Source organism: Harpia harpyja, chromosome 1, assembly GCF_026419915.1.
Source record: "Harpia harpyja isolate bHarHar1 chromosome 1, bHarHar1 primary haplotype, whole genome shotgun sequence".
In the NCBI taxonomy this organism is placed as follows: Eukaryota; Metazoa; Chordata; class Aves; order Accipitriformes; family Accipitridae; genus Harpia; species Harpia harpyja.
In genome coordinates, this window is record NC_068940.1 from 27,152,809 (window position 1) to 27,172,171 (window position 19,363).

Sequence of the window (19,363 nt, forward strand, 5' to 3'; positions counted from 1 at the left end):
TTTAATTAATTTCACAATGCAGTTTTTCAAAGGTGTCTCGGGATAACAGGTAAATGGCAAGTTTCATATTCTCTCTCAGACACAGTCCTTGGACACACTTGGAACTATCCTAAAAATGCTCAAAAAGTAAATATCATACCCTCAATGCTTCCCACTATTCGGTCCAGCGCAGCAAAATCATGCATAAAGCTGCCAGACGGTATTATGAGAAACAGCAGCATGTAGGTGGAAAGTTTTTCTATGAGTATTTAATGAAAAACTGTGCATTCTTAAAACATGTTATTTTATAAGAATTGCAAACTGGTGGAAAAAGCAAAAGGCTGAAACTTTCATGTAAGAGTGAAAAATAACTGGAAAATAGCAGACCAATTAATCGCGTGCTGCTCCAGAACATGCTTAATCTATAAAGGCTTGACTAAATTGATCTTTGTATAAATGCTTACACGTAACAAAAATTAACAAGACATACTGCATCAAGTAATAAAAAAACCTCTGGGGGATGTGCTGCTTGCTCCTTGCAGAAAGAGGAGCATGGGTACTGCTCTCTTCTCTCCTTTGACCCCAGCTGCCCAGAGATCATCATATATTTAACTGGGGGGGGGGGGGGGGGACGGACACGGGCTGGAACAGGGTGACAAAAACCTGCAGTGACATGAGTTACAATCATCCTTACTACGCAGTCTCCTGGTTTATAAGCAGAACCAGATGTACCGCACATTTTCTACTCATTACTCCTGTGTTAACAGTACACAAAGTATGTGCATAATCACTCACGTTGTTTTCAGTTTGGCATATTGGGATATCGAGTCCTTTTTAAAAGGTCAGGGAACTCTTTATTTTTAGCTAAGAGGAGCATGCTTCTCACATGTAATTACACTAAAACATCTGCTTAAACTTTACAGTAATTCATGGATAGAAAAGAGAAAAGACTAAGACAGCATAACAAATAATAAAGAATGGAATTACCTCCGAGATAGTTGGTGAGTACAATTAAGATCAAGAGGTAGGTGAGGCAGGGAGGCTTCAGTTTTGAGGCTTGGTGGTGTGACAACAGTTGTTATAAAATTACAAGCAGGTTAACGCAAGGTAGTTTAAGAAAACTCTGGATTATGCAGCCAATGTGGCCATTAGGTCAACAAATCCCTTCAATGAGGAAGAAAAAGAGATCACAGAAAGGCAGAGTGAGAGAGACATTGATGGGTCACATTGAGAATCTTGGCCCAAAGTTATAAAGGTAGTAAGGCCTGAACAATTTACTTTAAGAAAAAGCTGATCAAACTCTATGAAAACACAGGTAGTAACTACACCAAGCGTAGCTTCAGTGGAAGTATCTCAGATTCTTCCTAGACACCGAGTACTTCCCCCCATGCATTTTACCAATTACTCTGTTACATAAAGAGCATTTAAAAGTATATCCATGGACCTATTGTTGCTTTATAGCAGCATTGCCTGATTTCAAGCTTCAAAATTCTTCTGCTGCTTCCTACTTCCTCGACTGCTGGTCACAACTAGCCAAAATATCCCCTGTATGTTGCATTCTAATGCAGCGGCATTTTCAGATCCAGGACATCCCTTACTGAACTTCCCCAGGTCATTTATGGAATTTGCACCTGCTGAATGTGGCACACCAACGCAGATCTTCACTGTTTAGGTTCTAATACATAAATTCTATTCAACATAAATAAATAACAAGCTTTGCAGTGTTCTCTATTTTCGTAAGCAACAAGGAAGTCTCTTCTCTCTAGGTAAAACTAGTGTTGTTTTCCAGGAACAGAAACACTCCTCGAAAGCCAAGCGATTTAACATAAACCAGAGAAGTAACGTTAAGTGCCCCCCCCCCCCCGCCCTGATGTCAGACAACTCCAGATATGTTTGATTTCTCCTTACACGGGGTGGGGGGGAAGGCACCTATGCTGCTTTGGCGCTGGCCGCTACTCAACAAGTAAGAGGTAACAGCAAGTGAGCATATAAGCAGCAAAACTGATGTGCAGAGTTGTGAAACTACCTTGCCATCGCTCCATCCCTCAGTATTATACTGAATTCAAATAATTCAGTTTATTTCGGAACAGTATTTGACCTTTAGAAATACCACCTTCTAAAAATTCCCATTATTGAGTAACTGATTTTGGCATATCGTTTCTCAATTTATGGTGACTTCTAAATGAAGCACTTAAAACCAGAAGCATAGCTTGTGTGGAATAATCATAGACTTAAGATTGCTGTTAACTATGCAATTCTTTAGTTCCAGTTAATCTAATTAAGAACTGAAATATCAGAGTAAGAGAGCTCTAACGTACCATTAAGCTTTGTAAAAATTGTTTCCTTATCTGTTTCAGAAGACAGCTTCCTTTTTTTCCATCCCGAACTTCATCATACTACCAAGATTCAGTTCCCTGCTCAATGTTTTTATTATCTGTATCATCATTTCTGCTAAGAACCCCACTCATTGCTCGGGCTGTACAGTGCCCATCCGCAAGGCAAGCAGAGCAAGAACACTGACCCTGCCACAAAGAATTTCCAACCTATATATAGACGAACGGACAGGCAGTGGAGCACGAGGAAACAAAATGACACTGATCAGCACACCAGGCAGTGGAATCGACAAACCAGTCATTCGTGCTTTGTAAGGTAAAGGGCTTTTTACAGAGTTCTCTGAAGAATACTGGGGCTGCTGTGCAGATTTGTACGCAGACCTTTGCTCAAGCTTAGGGGAAAGCAAGGAAAGAGTTAACGCACTCAGCTGAAAAGTGACGTGAATACTGTAATTGGTGCTGGGAGCTGGCATCTTACCGAGGAAGTTACTGACAGAAAATAGTTACAGGTTCCAGAGGGCCCTCAGAAATGAAAACAAGTAACTTGGGCTTTACCCAGTGGAGAAGGGGGAGTCAGAGGAAGGATGCAGAGTTTTAACTATTTTTAATCAATATAAAATCATCTGTGTAAAAACCAGTCAAAGCCATGCTGCAATTAACTTCTTTCAGTGTGCACAAGATAGCTACGGAGCCATCTGACAGTTCTTGGGTGAAGGTCTGTAGAACTACCAACAGCATTAGATTCTCACCATCGCAAAAGGGACACGATTAAGCCAGTACACACCTCCAACCCCTTCGTTCAAGACCCAAGGTCAGCACAAATTGTGGTGAAAGCACGCACACACACAGAATTTCTCCCACTTGAAGAGTAATGCAAGACCACTGCATGCTGTATTACTCTAGCACAGGTGGAAGCCACTGGTACAGAGCTCATCAGCTGTCTCGGTAACAGCCAGTTAGTTCACTTACAATCAAGTTTCTGTGCCAGAGGAGTACACACAGCACAATAAGGCAAACTATTAAAATTTAAACAATAAAAAAAGTAGTGTTATTTAATTCTTGTTCTATACAACCTCCATCTTCTTTCCCAAAACAGGTGAAAATAAGGAGATGAGATTTTTTTGAAAGTTCACAATGGACAGTTTCAAAAACAAACTTCACTTCGCCCGGGATCTGTAAAGCAGTGCAAAAGCAAGGACAACAGTTTGATTTGAAACGAGTTCTCTGTAACAAAGAGCGAATACAGATAATGTAAGCTACATTAAAAAAGCTACAGTTCACATTACATGACTGGCCCGATTGAGGTTTTTTGTCATGACTTGTAAAATAACAGTAATAAGAAACAGCACAAAGGCTTTTTCTTAATAAATTTTAATGTTAAGACCAGTTTGTCTGGATAAAAACACAAAGTTACAAGAACCACACTACTGCAAATTCTGCATGATGCACAGTAGTGCTCGCAATATTTGAGTGGCAAGACCATTTTGGAACTGTTTACGAAAGATAGGTCAAAGAGAATCTTGGCATCAGTAAGAACATATGTTACCAGTAAATTTAATATTGTGAAAATATCTCTGTCCCACAATGTACACCACTGTAAGTAGTCAAATGCAATATCTATGCACATCAAAAATATATAGGGCGAATACTCAATTTAGCATTTAGTCAGCAACAGTGAATGAGAGAAATATTTTGGCTGTTTTTTCTATGATGTCATTTCACTGGAAATTTCCTAGTAAATTACTGCAAAGGGTAATATTTGTGGTTCAAAACCATCAGGACAACAGTAATTCTGTAAAACAGTAGTTTCTGACCTTCTGATAGTGACAGCCCAATCCCCCTGCCACTAGATTCAGATGCATTTGGCTTGTGCTCACTGCCTTAGAACATGAGTCCAGACACCAAAAAATGAACTACCACCATCACAGCCTGGACCACATTAGCTCAAAACACATCAGATCAGAGATGCAACATCAATAAAAGGAGATGACACTCTCAAAGCACCTGCCAGATTCTCAAGTATTAATTATATACACATATGATTAAGTACAGAATACTGAAGGACAGTGTACTGAGTAGCAAGTTAAATGTTCCATCAATTTTCTGATTACTGCAATGGATACTCACATTTCCCCCATTTAATCTAGGAAATATACTGCAATCTAAGCATGTGATTTGATGCTACTTAAAGCTTTGCGATACTGTTACGTATTTTCTTTAAAATATCTACATAAAAAACCCCCAAACATTACTGCAAAATAACTCTATCTACATATAGAAATAACACAGACTTGATTTGGTGGCTCTTGTGTGACTGTGTCCTTGCAAAGAGATCTGCTAACTTTTCCTTGCCTGTTTAATAGCATATGTATTTCCCTGCCTCACAGGCAATAAATGGTACATGATGAATCACTTCCTCAGTATTATTCCTGTAAAAATTCACAGTGACCAATTCTGAAACAAAAGAGATTTTTCTGTTGTTGTTGTGGGTCCTTTTTTTTTTTTTTTTTAAAAGTAATTGTGCAATATAAAATTCATACCACAATTTGCAACTTTGGTAACTTACAGAAAAAAAGATTTCAAATTCTTTAATTAAGGACCACGTCAGAATGTTGCTTACACTATGCTCTTTGTTTCTGTGCAAACACATCAGATAAGGTTCATCCCTCCTTGAGGTCCTGAAAAATTCTGTTATTGATAAGAAATTGGCTACAACTTAAGTTGTGAAACTATCTAATTTTCCTTGGTACCTTTAAATGCTTTCATCACCTAGCCTTAGTAAAGTTTTTACTTACTGTTTCAATTCAGGAAATCCTGATTCCCAAAGCCAACCCCCCACCCCTCAGCCAAACAGAAAAACCCAGCTGAGCCTCAACAAGTATATCTGAATTCTCAGAAGAGGAAATATTTTCTTGATTTAACAGCAACTGTACAATATTACAAACTCAGACACATGAAAAACAATCAGGCAATAGAAAAATGTACAACAGCTTTGGTGTTATACAAAATAATAAAAAAGACTTGACAGCAAGATACATAGTTCATTATGTTCTCACCACAGCCACTTCATTGCTGACTGTAAGACAGTTATTTACTTTTGATATTCTCTGTGTGGCCCTTCCACTCATGAAAAATCATACTATATTACTACAATAAGAACTGTTATGAACACCATAAAGTAGCTCCAAATTTTATAAAAACATCTTGCCTCTTCGCACTATTGCTTTGTGGCACATTGTCAACAGAACAGCAGTCCAAAATAAAGTGACAACTAGATTTAATAAATTAATATACTTTTTTAAAGATGTACAATGCACATTCTTTTTAATCCAAGGTTTTAGGGTGTCAGGATACTTCTATTTACACATATACAGACCTCAGACAGCATTGATAACATCAGAAAATGCAGATAAGGAACAGAGCCTTAACTGCCATATGGATGCTACTAACAGAAGCCAAAACACTGCTGAGAGTATTACTGGGAGAGATATCCGAAGACTGAAGAAGAGTCTATGAAAAAAAGGACATGTAAAGGCAAAGGGAAGGTCAAGATGTTTAATATGACCATCTATTCTTGTGAAGACTGAGGTGGAGTTGTTGATGTGCCTTGTTTACCAGACTTTCGTTCGTAATTCACAAGTCGTTGCCCAACAAGGTACCTGGGATTATAGTGAAAACAGAGAGGAGTTAACAAAAGTTAATACAATACTGTAACACAAATCCACTCTGTCTCCTTTGCTGCAGAAGTAGCTGTTTCATTTCAATAAAAGTTATTCTACAAGTGATCCCGCACCCCTAAGTGGTCTTCAATCATCCTCATCTCTTTTCTCAACATTCAGGCATTTCATAATGGAATACAGGCGCTACAGGTTTGTGTTCACAGCCCTAACTTTGGTAGCCATACAATTCAGACATACATAAGCTGAATGAAGATATGAAATACAAAGAGTGTGTTTGCATTATTTATATACCCAGCTCCTTTTGCTGGATGATACTTTTAAGAGCATCTTCGCAGTGTCTGTTTGAACCACTGCCACTTGAACATCTGGAACAACAACTCACATACAAACCCAAAAGGAGTGCTAATGAGGTTCTAAGTTCAAAAAAGAATCTGCCACAATGCAGAACATGCATTGGGTAAGATTAAGAGAGGCTCAGCAAACATATCCAATGAAAAACACCCTGGTTGAAAAAAGTAAATATTGTAAAGGAAGAACTTTTACTGTAGCTCAATCTTTCTTAAAGGGAGAGAAAATATCCTCACGCGACTCCATGACAAGCTTAAGGGCTGCGAGATTCCTTTATTTAAATTCTGTTTCAACATCTTACCCTCTCCTCAGCTTCGCAGTCTTCCTACCTTTCACACTATTCCTTACTTCCTCTATATCATTGTTTCACACTCCTACTTTTTTGCCACCTAAATTTCTTTCCATGCTTCCTACTTGTATGCTAGTTCTGCCTGTAGAAGGGCCATATACACCTATGAATTCTTCCCCTGAAACCTGCCATTTCCTTTAGAAGCTTTTTCACCACCGCTCCTCTTCTCACGGTACCATAACCAACCAACCATCACACATTTCTTGTACATTTTAGAATGTCACAAAAACTTCTATATGGTTTTGAAATTTGTTACATGAGAGATTTAATTAATTGCTACTGGCTAGCATGACTACGTTTGCTTACTTCCTGAAATTAGATCATTAACTTAAGTTGTACAAACTTCCTGTCTACAAGGATGGTTATAACATCTAGTAAGTTCATTTAATATCAAAGTAATTTTCACTTAGATATATTTTCACAGCTTTGTATACTGTTTACATGCCTTATGTACACAAGAAAGCAACATGTAACATTAATGCAACTTGCAATTCAATACACATTCTGCCTGAAAAATACTAATGTTTAAGTCCAAACCCATTTGTAACTATAAATACCAGCTACACATATTACAGTAGGCCAAATACTACAGAACATGTTATGAAGGCAGGTGGGGAACAGGATTTAAATCAGCTGATCAAATAAAAGGTGCTAAAATAAAAATTGATCTGCTGACAGTTTAATTTTAGTTACAACTCTCTTAATATTTCTAGAGCCTATTAATTTCACATTTACACCAAACACAATGTATCAGTCACTTCCTAACATTTAAGGTTCAAAGAAGTTTATTTTAGGTTTGACTCCTTTTGTGGTCAGTGGAAAGCAAAACTGTTCTAGGGTTACTCAGGACACGAACACAACAAACTCATTTACTCCTTTTCAATACAAAAGAAGCCTAGGAAGACTAGTTGCTGTGGTCCAAAACTTATTTTTCTAAATAACCAAGGCATAATGTAATTAGGGTAACACAAAAAATAAGGTAATAAGATAACACAAAAAAAGCTTCAAAACTAAGCAGGATAACCAGAAAAAACACTGGGAAAATTAGTATTTTATCAGGCATCTGGGTAATACAGAGTAATAATTACTGAAAACATCAGAAAACAGTACAAAATTTGGTGAGGACAAACTATCCAATCAACCGAACATTCTTTAACAGTTTAATTGGACTAACAAGTAGGAAGAATAACAGTTATGCAGAAAAGGTTGGAGAAATGGTTTTTAAGCAGTAGACTGAGACTATTTGACTTCCAGATATGTCATAATCATTATGTTCACTTGTCCTTCACAACTACAGAAGGGGAGACAAGCAATCAGCTTCATTTGTGGTAGAACACATTCAAGTTAGACGTAGGGGAGTATCTTCCATTTGTAAAGACAGTCTATTCCTGTGTTTGTCTACCTGAACCACAGATAAAACATTTGCCAAGAACGGTTTAGGTCTGCCTCAGAGGGTCAGTTGTCTAGAAAGCTTCTTAAAAACCTTTTTAGCCTGAAGTACCTACAACACCTGAATTCAATCTGAAGTTATCATAATTTAAAGTGGAAAAATTAAAAACCCCACACTATATACTCACTTGTCATTTTTAATATGTTCATAAAGGCGCTTGAACTGGCGGACTTGGAAGGAGAGAATTCCCATCAAAACCACCACCATAAGCAGAAAAGGATAAATCCGTCGCTGAACTAGGTTTTGCATTTCAGCAGTAACTCCTACAAAACAAAACACAACCCTCACGTAATCTAACGTTGCTAAAGTAACACACACATTTCTTCTTCTGTATCTGCTTCTATACTTTTTGTTATACTGTAACTTCAGTAGAAGGGCTGTGAAATAAATAACATATCCCTTTATGTCAGAGATCCAACATGACGGCTGCTGTTCTTTTTTTCACGTGAAGCATTAAAGCTGAAAGTTTTCCATTAACACAGTGAAAATCCACAGTAAAAAAAGAACTGGGCCTATCAGCTCTTCTTGCTTATTAACTTCTGTATACCTCGTATCAGAGAAAAGTTGACACTATAAATACCTGCATTCAAGTGAGAGGTTGAAGAATAAAATGGGACTTCTTGAACATGTTGGTAACATCAAAACCAACTAGCAAAAGACAACTATCAATGAAAAAGCACATCTACCCTGCTTCTAATAAAATTATTTCCCTCAATTATGAGAAGACAGGAAAGTAAAAAAAAAAAAAACCCCAAAAAACCAAACCCAAACCCCAACACCCTATATTTACAGTTTACATTTTATTACTGAATGAAAACCTCAAAACCGAACCAGTACTTTCACCTGTTCTAAGCTTCCTTTAGAACCTGACAAGTCAAAGATGTCCTCAGCTCAGTATAGCTCTTAAAGAGAGACTAAAATTAAATGTTGATTGTCCAAAGAAGTGAATTAACTATCCCTTTCCCAAACTAGCTAGATACCTACATTTCTGCTGTTAGATATTATGCAGTCCCATTCTCTTGATGTATTCTGCACTATAGTTTATTAAAAAGATAATCAGAATAATGTATTGCATTTCTCAAAAAAATCCCAAAATTTTAAGATGATACAGCAATCCTTAAGTATTTACATTTGCTGGCAGAATAGTGGGGGTTTTGTTGTTTTTCTTTGGTTTTTTGTTTTTTTTAAATAACCTAGAGCTTCAAGTTTTATTTCCACAGATATATTTACATTGCTCTAAACCATTAGATGATAAACAGGTATTGTCAATGTATACATACCTAATAAAGGCACAACACCAGAAGCTATGATGTACGGTACACACAGGGAAAGTAACAGAACAGAGATTACGGGTGCTGCCAGTTTACGGATTATGAAGTGTAAATCAATGTTACGAATCCCATTTGCATACACCTAAGAAGAAGAAATTAGAAGTAGAATGAATCAATCAAGAAAGCCATGCTTTGCGCTTACAGTAATAATTACAAGGTTTTACACAAGTCTCCTTATGAGAGGAAACAGGTGTTCCCAACTTGTGGAAAACAGTGATGGCCACAGTCAAAGAAGGAAAAACTCTGTGCCAATCTACATCACGAGGGTTCCAGGACATCATTTAAATAGTGCCCAGGAGAGCAACTTAATCTGGAATAGTGTTGTGATTTGGTTGTAGGAGTCCAAGAGACCAGCTGAAAGATCATTAAATAGAGCTGCGGATGGTGGTTTTGTGGGTGACCTGGGATCGCTTTGTGCTGTTAACTTGCTGAAAGAGGATCCCGTGTATGCTAACAGAGCAAATCTATTAAATTTGGTAACACGGGCAGAAAATAGGATCTTGTTTTGTACTTGGTTGGGCAGGCCAGGGCCTCTGCATGTGGAGTCTGTGCCTGAAGACAGAGCCTCCACAATTCTTGAGTTGCTGCAGCTACTACCAGGGGCTAAGGTCTTAACACGACTAATCATGAGAAAAGACCGGTTTCAAATGGCTACCACAAACAGCTAGACGATGGCCTCCGTCCCACAGCCTGGACGTAACCATCTCTAAGGATGGCTCAGGAGAGTGTGTGTGTAACAAACAGGCCCAGAGAGAGCATTCAAACTGGAAGGAAGAGCTGCGGTATGCATCAAAAGGTACTTGCAGAACTAAGACTACATTTCTCCAGTGTGACACCTAAAGTGATCAGGAAATGGTTTAATAACTGGGACTACACGCTACACTTAACCAAGAGAGCCACCTTTTGTACAGAGGTCAGGACACGCATCACGGCCATTACATACAGTGCAGGGCTGAAAAGTTACTTTCCGACAAACAACTGAGATACCTTATTGAGACGACGAGCATAGAACTTAAAGGTTATAATCAAGAAAAAAAATACTTCTGTCAAAGTAAGCAACAGGCCATGTGACTCAAGAGTGCTCACAGAAACTGTTCTGTCTTGTCTTGCTTAATAATCAAAGGGGAATGGAAACGGTGTCTTTCATATGCACTCATCTATGAATGCAGAAATCTCTACAGCTCTGGAGAAGGCAGAAGTTCTCTGTTCTTGAGTGGTGGACACAAATAACGTCCAATATTTGGACACATGTGAATTTACCTGAAGAAATAATGATCTTTCTCACTTTAATACAAACCTGATAAAATTTGATATACATTTATGCAGGATTTTCTTGATTTCAGATTTCTGAGGTTTATTTTTGTTTTATTGCTAAGTGTACCTAAATGGATTAAGCTACACAATTTAAAAGGATTCTAGAAGACTAGCTGAGTTTTACTCAGTTACTCAAATTACTCCATTACTACAACAGTAACTCCGTTTTCTGACTCGCACATTCAAAAAACATTCAAAATGTATTATACTGATAATTCACATGGACAATTTTTTCCTACCTGTTCAATAACAGTTTTCAGCCACCACTGGGGACCCATCAGTGTTATGGCAGCAATTATTTTGGCATGCAGAACTCCAAGAGCCCAGTCCTAATTTTGTAAAAATGGACTGTTAGCATTAACACATTTTTAAATAGTTTGACAACCAAAAGCTTTTAGAGCAACTTGTTAATATTACATATAAGTGAAAAGATAGTTACTTTTCTATTTACACAGGACATTGTTAAAAAGAGCTGACATCTTCTGCAAACTCCTACGAAAAAGAGGATGCTCTCAAGCTTAACTGATACGTGTAAAATACTCAGCTCCCTGCAACCAGGAAAATCAGCTACTACTATTAAACCAAAGGCAAACACAAAATAAAAGCATTACACTTACTTAAAGCAACAGACTAACATTCTGGTACAAACTAATTAACACTGGAAACATTTACCTAGAAATAAGTTACTTTGATTCCTTTAAAAATGAAGTGAAACAAGATACAAAGATGCTGGCACAAGTCAGGGAACAAGGATTTTTTTCTTCTTATACATTTTAATTGTTCACAAAACCCTACCTGATGTGAGAAAAGCTAAACAAAGCAAGGCAATGCTCTTCACAAAAGAACATCATACTATTCAGATGAAAATTTATGCTTTAACATATACCAAAATTATTATGGCACTGGAATTAAAAAAACCACAGTATAACTACAGGCTTCTAGTAAACACTGCACATCACGAATCAATCCTTTCTGCAGTACAAATATTTGTAAAAGATTCTTCAATAAAAACCACCAAAAATAGAATGCAAAGTATAGGTTGACAGGGCAGAATAAACAGCTACAGAACTGTTAAGACTTAAGACATTATAGGTTAATTAACTTTCTTAAACTGCTGGGGAAATATATTTTCTTTCACCAATTATTTAAAAAGACAGCCTTTGTTAACATCTATTACCCCACATATGTTCAAAAATTTAAAAACTTGTTAAAGATGAGTCAGTGTTAAAGTTGCTTCATGTTTTCTCAAGCATATAACCTTTGTGTAACTATTCTCTTTTGTGAAAAATGGAGATTATTCTCAATACCAACAGCTCCTTGTTAATTTCGAACAAGTCTCAAATCCCTCCAATCCAGTATTTTGAGGAAGCTCTGCCACATGAAAATAAAATCTTTCGGTATATTTAATTCCAAACTTTTAAAGAAGTAACATGAAAAATTAAGAATTTTTAGAATCTCTAGCATTACAAATTCTTTCCAAAACTGTATGGAAACCATGATAGTCTACCACTGCAATCATATGACATCCTGACTTATTAGTCATTTACTTGAACAGACACCTCCAAAGTATACTTGTATTATAAAATAACGGAATATCTAAATTAGCAGTCAAATTCTTCTTTGTATTATGGCTTTCAAACATTTGGATACTGAAAGTAAATGAAAGCTTGTTTGTGGGCAGCTCAGAAAAATCACTGTCCCTGAACACTTTCTTGTTGTTTAGTAATATGCATTCTAGATCTTTTGAGTTATGGTTCCCTCAGTTGGGGCTTCTCTTCAGTTACAAGATCTTTCATAATTCGGCCTAGGTGATGCAAGCATTTGTCACTCAATCCACTGTACCTTCATTTCTTCCACCAACTTGCAGGAAAAAAGTTTGCACTTACTTAACCTGTGAGACTTGACTGAAGAAAAACAAAATGCTACTACCTCAAAAATCTTGTATTAATGATTTGACATCTCAAGCTAAAATCAGAATGATCCTAAAGTATATCAAAATTCCTTCATAGTGTGTATCACCACTGAATTAAAACCTTGTATGGAAGAAAAAGATCAGCTGAACCTCTTGCCGCATAACTGTAGACGGAGAGCTTTCCGGAAAGGTCAGAGAGAAGATGTATGTCTGTGCATACGCCCATACAGCTATACTAACTTCTTTACATAACTTTACAATTATACTGCTGGAAAAAGTGTCCATCTGATCACTGAAATGCAAAGATCCTCTGATGTCATCCCACAAAGTTCAGCTTTTCATACTTAAAATTCCTAAGCATATCTTTTTGGTTTAAATAATCCTCACATCCAGACTGGCTGGCTGTCTTTTCTCTGCCACACAGAAACATAATTATGGAAAATGCTCTGAAGCACTGAATCAACATGAAACAAGAACTACCATACTCCTTACTTCTAAGTAAAGAAATGTATCAACAGCAGAAGAAGAATGGGATCAACTGACCTGCCAAGGATAGAATAGAGGTGTTTGATCCAAAGGAACTCTCAAAGGTGCAACGATGACCAGTTCAAACAGAAGACCGAGCAAAAGTGGAACCACACCAGCTAACAGTATAGCCACTATTAATGTCTTCATTATCTAAAAAAACCAAGACATCTAATTAGTGTTTATCAAAGGATTCTTTTTGTTTAAACTTCAAAATATAACTTAAACTACACAAACAGATAAAGCTGGAGAATAAAACTACACAGACCTTTAATTCATACATATACACCCCTAGAAATATTTTTTTATTACATACATAGTTTTGCAATGCATGTCAAGATTGGGTCCTATTCCATGCCCCCTCCAGAAAAAGGCATGACTGTACATACTACTGGTGTCCATAGTTTTAAACCATAAAATTACCTGTGACTTATCAGTAGGGAATACTATCCAATGGCACTTCACTATATCGAGTATTTTTGTACGTTGGAAAATTAGAGAAGAATCTTTCCAAAACTGCTGATTTTTTCTAGTGGAAACCAAACCTTAAAAATTCAGTCATAATGGAATATTTCTGACTTAAAAATGAGAGACTCAGAACAACCACTCTTGAGTCTTTATTTTAGAATTCTCTTAATTTACATGCATCATCCAAAAATCAGATACAAAACTAGTCTGACTTTATTAACATGATCAGGAGAAGGGACAAAGGACAAGTAGAACATTACATTTTAGCTCTGAATTTTCTTAAACAAGCTTAAGATTTCCTAAATGAAAATGATGGAAGAGATATTTCGGAAACATGGCAATACATGAAACACACACTTACACTGCTCTTCTATCTGCAATAGTCCAATAAGCACGCAAGAATGTCCATCACAAGATGCCATTTATGCAATGAATGTTTAGAAGTACTATACTTACGCAAAAAATCTACTATAGAAATCCTCAAAACCAAAACCAAGATAAAAAGGTAGGATGTAAATTTGTTGCCATGGCACGAATCTGAACTGGTAATAAAAAGGGGTATTTTCTTTAAAAATATTAATTTGAACAACACAAAGATCTGACAAATCATAAAGATCTTTCTGAAAATATGCATCAAGCTACTTTGCAGAGGCACCATCATCACCTATCAGCTTTACTAGTTTTTTTTATTTGGTAATGTCAAGTTGCTAAATGAGTAATAGTTAAGCTTCCAAGTATATGTGTAAATGTAAATGCATTTGAGCACACATCACATATGGGATAATATAATGCATACACGTATATATAAACATATATATGCAAACTTATTTACACTGATTGCTTAGCATTGTGCCAAATGGCTTCCAAAAATACAGTTAGCCTATGCAACGGTAATGTAAGCTGCAAAAGCTTCAAAATGGTCTGAGAAGTAAAATGTAGTATATGTTACAGAGTAAAACCTGCAAGCAAAAATGAAACAAGTTTTGTTAGCTACTTTTTTGATAATTCAGTAAAAATTTTTCTCAAGACTCACCATGAGAGACCATTCTTTGACCTTCTGAAAAATCACTCTACGCCCCTGCGGCATCCAGGCGACCAGCACTGTCACTGCTCGGATAGTTAGCCAACAGACATAAAGACCACAAGCAGCTGTGTACAGTTCATGGATTTTGGCAGTCCCCGTCCAAAATGACATTAACCATCGACCAGCAAATACTGAAAACACAAACACTGTTAAATAGAGTAATGCTTTTTGATTTATTAAGGAAGGATGCCTATTAAAAAAAACACTTAATCAAATTTATTGTTAAATATCAATGCACAAAAGGTATTCAGCATAGAACAGTATTTTGGTACTATACCCATAAGGCACAAATGTGTAAATAGTTACAGAGATGATGCCAAATACATACGTAGAATTTCCCCCCCCCCCAAAATTTCATTACACCAGCAGCGTGATCTGAACTGCAGCAAAACAAAGTAGTGAATACTGCACTGTTCGGAGCCTAAACACTAATCTTCATAACTGCAAAGGCAATAATGGATTAGTGCATAAGCCTGAACTTAAATCTTATGAGCTATATTTGGGTTATTTCACTGCCTCATATAATTTTTTAAGTCTTACTGATGGAGCTTCTGAAGCTCTCTGACAAAAATGGGAGACTCATTTGCCACATTTCATTTTTTTAATAGTGTTTCTGTTCCCTAGTATTACAGTGGAATTATTTTATGTGCTACTATTAAAACCATCACAAAATTCATAACTCTGATTTCAACACATTATTGACTTTAGGAGCATTAATACAAGGCAGTAAAAATTACATGGTACTACGGTAGCCAGGTTATAAAATTTAAATGAGTTTACACATCTTAATTTATTCCAAATTATTTAAAAAAACCCCTACAAAGTGCTTTTGATTTGGTTAAAGTACTTATTCATATATATTTGGGAAGTGCCATGTACATCAATTCAAAGTCTTCTAGTGACTTGTCATGACGACACCTTTAATAAAAGATAACTGTAGAAGACCTGGTAACAACCTATATATTTTCCTTCTCTAAATGGTAAAGCAGGTGCAAGAGTTCCAATTCTCTCTTTCTCTCAATACTACTACAGAGATTGTCTCAGCGCTTGGAGCCCTGCCCTTAAAAGAAAATTATTCTACAACAAAACAAAGGAAATGGCAACCTCTGTCAGTTAAATACAGGTATTATCTCTACTGTTTAGATTCTAGATGATTATGATTTGATGATGTACCATTAAAAATGAGACAATTTTCCATGTTTTCTCCTTTTAACTTTAAACAATGGTTTCAAAACATCTGCTATTCTTGAGCACAGCAACATGCCGAGTTGTTTTTAATCTGTTTTACAATAAGAGACTTACCTGGTAAGGTAAGGCAGATAAGACTAGCAATCAGTAATGTTATGCACATGAAAACAATCAGAAGAAATATCTGAAAGAGGAAAAAAAAGAGAAACAGTTTATAAGAAAGTTACTTAACCAAAGCCAAAAAAACATATAAAAAAACATGAACCATCCTAGAAAGGTAGCTAAACCAGAATGTTTAAATACGAACTGATGTGTCACTGTATAAATAAGTTGGCAATAAGAAACCCACCCACAAAAACCGATGATAGGTTTTTATGTAGAATAATTAAAAAAACCCCAATCTGATCTTTTTGTTTGAGATTAACAGTATGTACTTAATTAAATTTTGGGGGGGGGAAAAAAATAATCAAACCCAGAGTTTTACATGCTTATTTGTAACTGAAATAACATGAAGGATCAGTTCTTATTGCTTCCTTAATCCATATGGACATGATGAGTGAGTTCTAGTGGAAAACATTCATATGTAATAAAAACTGAATATAAACCACCTTCTTCTAGGTTCTTACAACTTGGTTAAAATGAAAAGATTTAATGAAAATGTAGAAAAGATCAGATGTTTACACTTTTTTTTCCTTCTCAAATGCTTAAAATCAAATTGAGAAAGTAATTAAAATACAGTATTGCTCCATAGTGGAAATCTGTGCGGGAGACACATTTTTCATAAGATGAACCTATCCAAGTAGAACCAAGGTCAATATACCAAAAATCACAACTGAAGCACTTACAGTGATCCTGAATTCCAGTATTTACATATTTCAAACAAGTGGAACCAGGGACATAGAATCGTATCGGTGAGCTACCATGTGTTTGAGATGGCGCAAGCATCTCTTGATGAAAACAATGGAATTCAGTTAAATCAGATTTTTTTTGTATTTCTACATTCTACAGAAGTCTCCAAAGAAGAACTTAAAATGTCTAGATGAAGGTAAGTAGACCAGGAAAAACAGTCTTTGACAGCTGAACATGAAACTGCTTAGTTATCACCGGGCTCAAGGTCAGCACCCCAAATTACTGAAAGCTTATACTATGCAATGGTTTGAGAGAGGGAGAAAATTTCAGCACCTGTCCTTATCCAGAGGCATCCACGAAAATAAAATAACCCATGCAAAGGTAGCTCTAGAAAGGATTTAATGAGTCCCTAGGTTAACACACCCCTTCCTTGAAAACAGCATGTCCACATTACAGTTGTTACATATTGCCAGGTCACAGTGAGAATCCATTTTAATTACCTCCTTAGCAGCCAATCAGGGAACTAATTTCAATTAACCTGTCTGTCCAGCTTCATAGGAACTTGACTCAGTTTAAGTGAAAATGTCACACAAGTATCCCATTTTCTTTAAAAATAACACTATAAAGGCTTATCTGAACTTTCAAACATGTCTAAGCAATGCCTTCTGCCTATTACCCCAGTTTTCAGCTGGACCAGTTTCCTGTTCCAGCTCATCATGTGTATGTTCTAGCACAGGCATTCATGCTAAGAAGGGAAGAAACGAGCAATTGCCATGGAAAGAAGACTGGCACCGCTCCTTTCAGCAGTAAGTGCATATTTATGCTTGATTAAATTGGTCTCAGTCAGAGAGCGTGCTTTGACTTCCTGTTATGACCAAACGAGAGGGGCAAATTTGTTCTGCTTCCCTAGCCTTTTCACCCCCTGAGCTACTTCGTCCCACTGTTTCCTCTACAACAGTGTTGTAGCTCATGCATTCCTGTGGAGAGCCATTTTAGAGGGTAAAAACAGCAGTGGAGGGAAGTAACATCCCCACCCCTCAAAAAGAACCCCAACTTCAAACACCCAGAAGCTCAGCAGTTTTGAAATTCTAAAATACTTTCAAATTTGCTTTCAGTTCTACTAGGTTGAGATTTGGGGGGGGGGGGGGGGGAGAAAAAAAGCTTCATTTTGTACTGTTATGAGAATTCTGGTAGATTCAGCATTTTAAGGAAAATTCAGAAGCAATACTACACTGTTCTAACTTTAGCCATTACTCCCATTCTTGAGCTATACCTGAAACTACTGTAGACGAGCTGTGTTTAAGTGTATATTTGATTAACTCAAATATAACAGTTCTGGTAACAACAAAACAATTTATCTAGTTTGACCTATACATTATTCTAGAAATTTAAGTATTTGCCAACAACATCTCCTTCCTAATTGTGGGTATTTAGAACTTTCCAAGTATTGTAACATCTTCCTGTGTTTAATATAGATGCAACGGAAGTTCTCCATTTAATTTCCTAATAAAGCAAAATAGTTTAAAATATACTTCGGCTACAAGACTGAAGTATGCCCTCTTGAAAGCCATACCTTGTTAAAGACACTCCCAAACTACCTTTTTGCTGGGGGGTTATTATATTTCTCTCCAGTACTAACCGTTAGGAAAATAAGACGTGAACTAATAGATAATACACAACACGTATGTGATCTATAAATAAAATGGTAACTGAAGGTCTTAAGTTACGGGCTGAAAAAAGCTGTACGTGAGAATAACTAAGTCTACTTTTTAGAAAGGTGCAAACTGCACGAAACACAAAACAACATGACCCAGCACTTGACTTCTGATAACATGTGGGTCAAATCTTTCTTACAAGAAAAATTATACCCGTTTTTCAAATGCCTTTCCCTTTTCTCTTAATGTGTTAGATATACCTACCCTGAGCGGGAATTTTAAAGGCCTGCGATAAGGCTGGAAACCCACAGGTCCTCCTTGTTGAAGTATGGCTTGATGGGCTGCATGAAGACCTTCTCCCACAACTGGAATGGCATTATTATTGCGAGCATGCTGGTTGTTAGGCTGCTGGTTTGCATTGTTTTCATTCTCTTCCTGGTCACCAAGTAGGTAAGAATGGAGATCTCTGTAACAATCAAAATCTCAGTTTTGTTCTGTTTGATATGAATGAGATCTTACAGAAAGACAGGCCTACTCAGAATGACTACAAGTTGTACAAAACTTATTCGGGAGTACTGGCAGAAGCTTGATAAAGTAAAATAAACCATTTTCTGGTAATGTACTCAATGTCATCCTAAACAGAATTTAGAAGAAAAATGCTAGTGTGGATGCAGATCACAACAGTGGGAATGCAGCCACAAATAAAGATCATGTATCTGTTTGCTTTAAAAATAACATCTGGTATTAAAGTTGTGCATATAAAAGGAAAATTGCATTGATAGTTCATGTAAGCAGGCAGCTCAACTGACAGCTTTTATTTTACAGCTACTAAGCTTTATTTGAAACAATTGCCTTCAAACCTAAACTGTACAAGGACAGTACTGTATTGTGATAGACA

The 19,363-nt window shown here is 36.6% G+C and overlaps 1 protein-coding gene across 7 annotated transcripts in view; it reads right to left on the minus strand.

Moving 5' to 3' along the window:
• Positions 1-3,184: 3,184 nt before the first annotated feature.
• The window catches only part of MARCHF6 (membrane associated ring-CH-type finger 6), a 55,876-nt gene continuing 39,697 nt past the window's right edge, over positions 3,185-19,363 (minus strand). For 4 of the 7 annotated variants that reach the window (XM_052781747.1, XM_052781716.1, XM_052781736.1 and 1 more), the window contains 8 exons: positions 18,730-18,931; positions 16,076-16,145; positions 14,723-14,919; positions 13,240-13,374; positions 11,024-11,113; positions 9,420-9,552; positions 8,267-8,402; positions 3,185-5,971 (listed from right to left, as the gene is read on the minus strand). In XM_052781747.1, coding sequence (XP_052637707.1) covers positions 5,881-5,971; positions 8,267-8,402; positions 9,420-9,552; positions 11,024-11,113; positions 13,240-13,374; positions 14,723-14,919; positions 16,076-16,145; positions 18,730-18,931 — 1,054 coding nt within the window. In that variant the 3' untranslated portion in view covers positions 3,185-5,880. The remainder of the gene's footprint in view (positions 5,972-8,266; positions 8,403-9,419; positions 9,553-11,023; positions 11,114-13,239; positions 13,375-14,722; positions 14,920-16,075; positions 16,146-18,729; positions 18,932-19,363) is intronic. The other 3 variants (XM_052781769.1, XM_052781758.1, XM_052781725.1) reach the window with 1 other exon arrangement.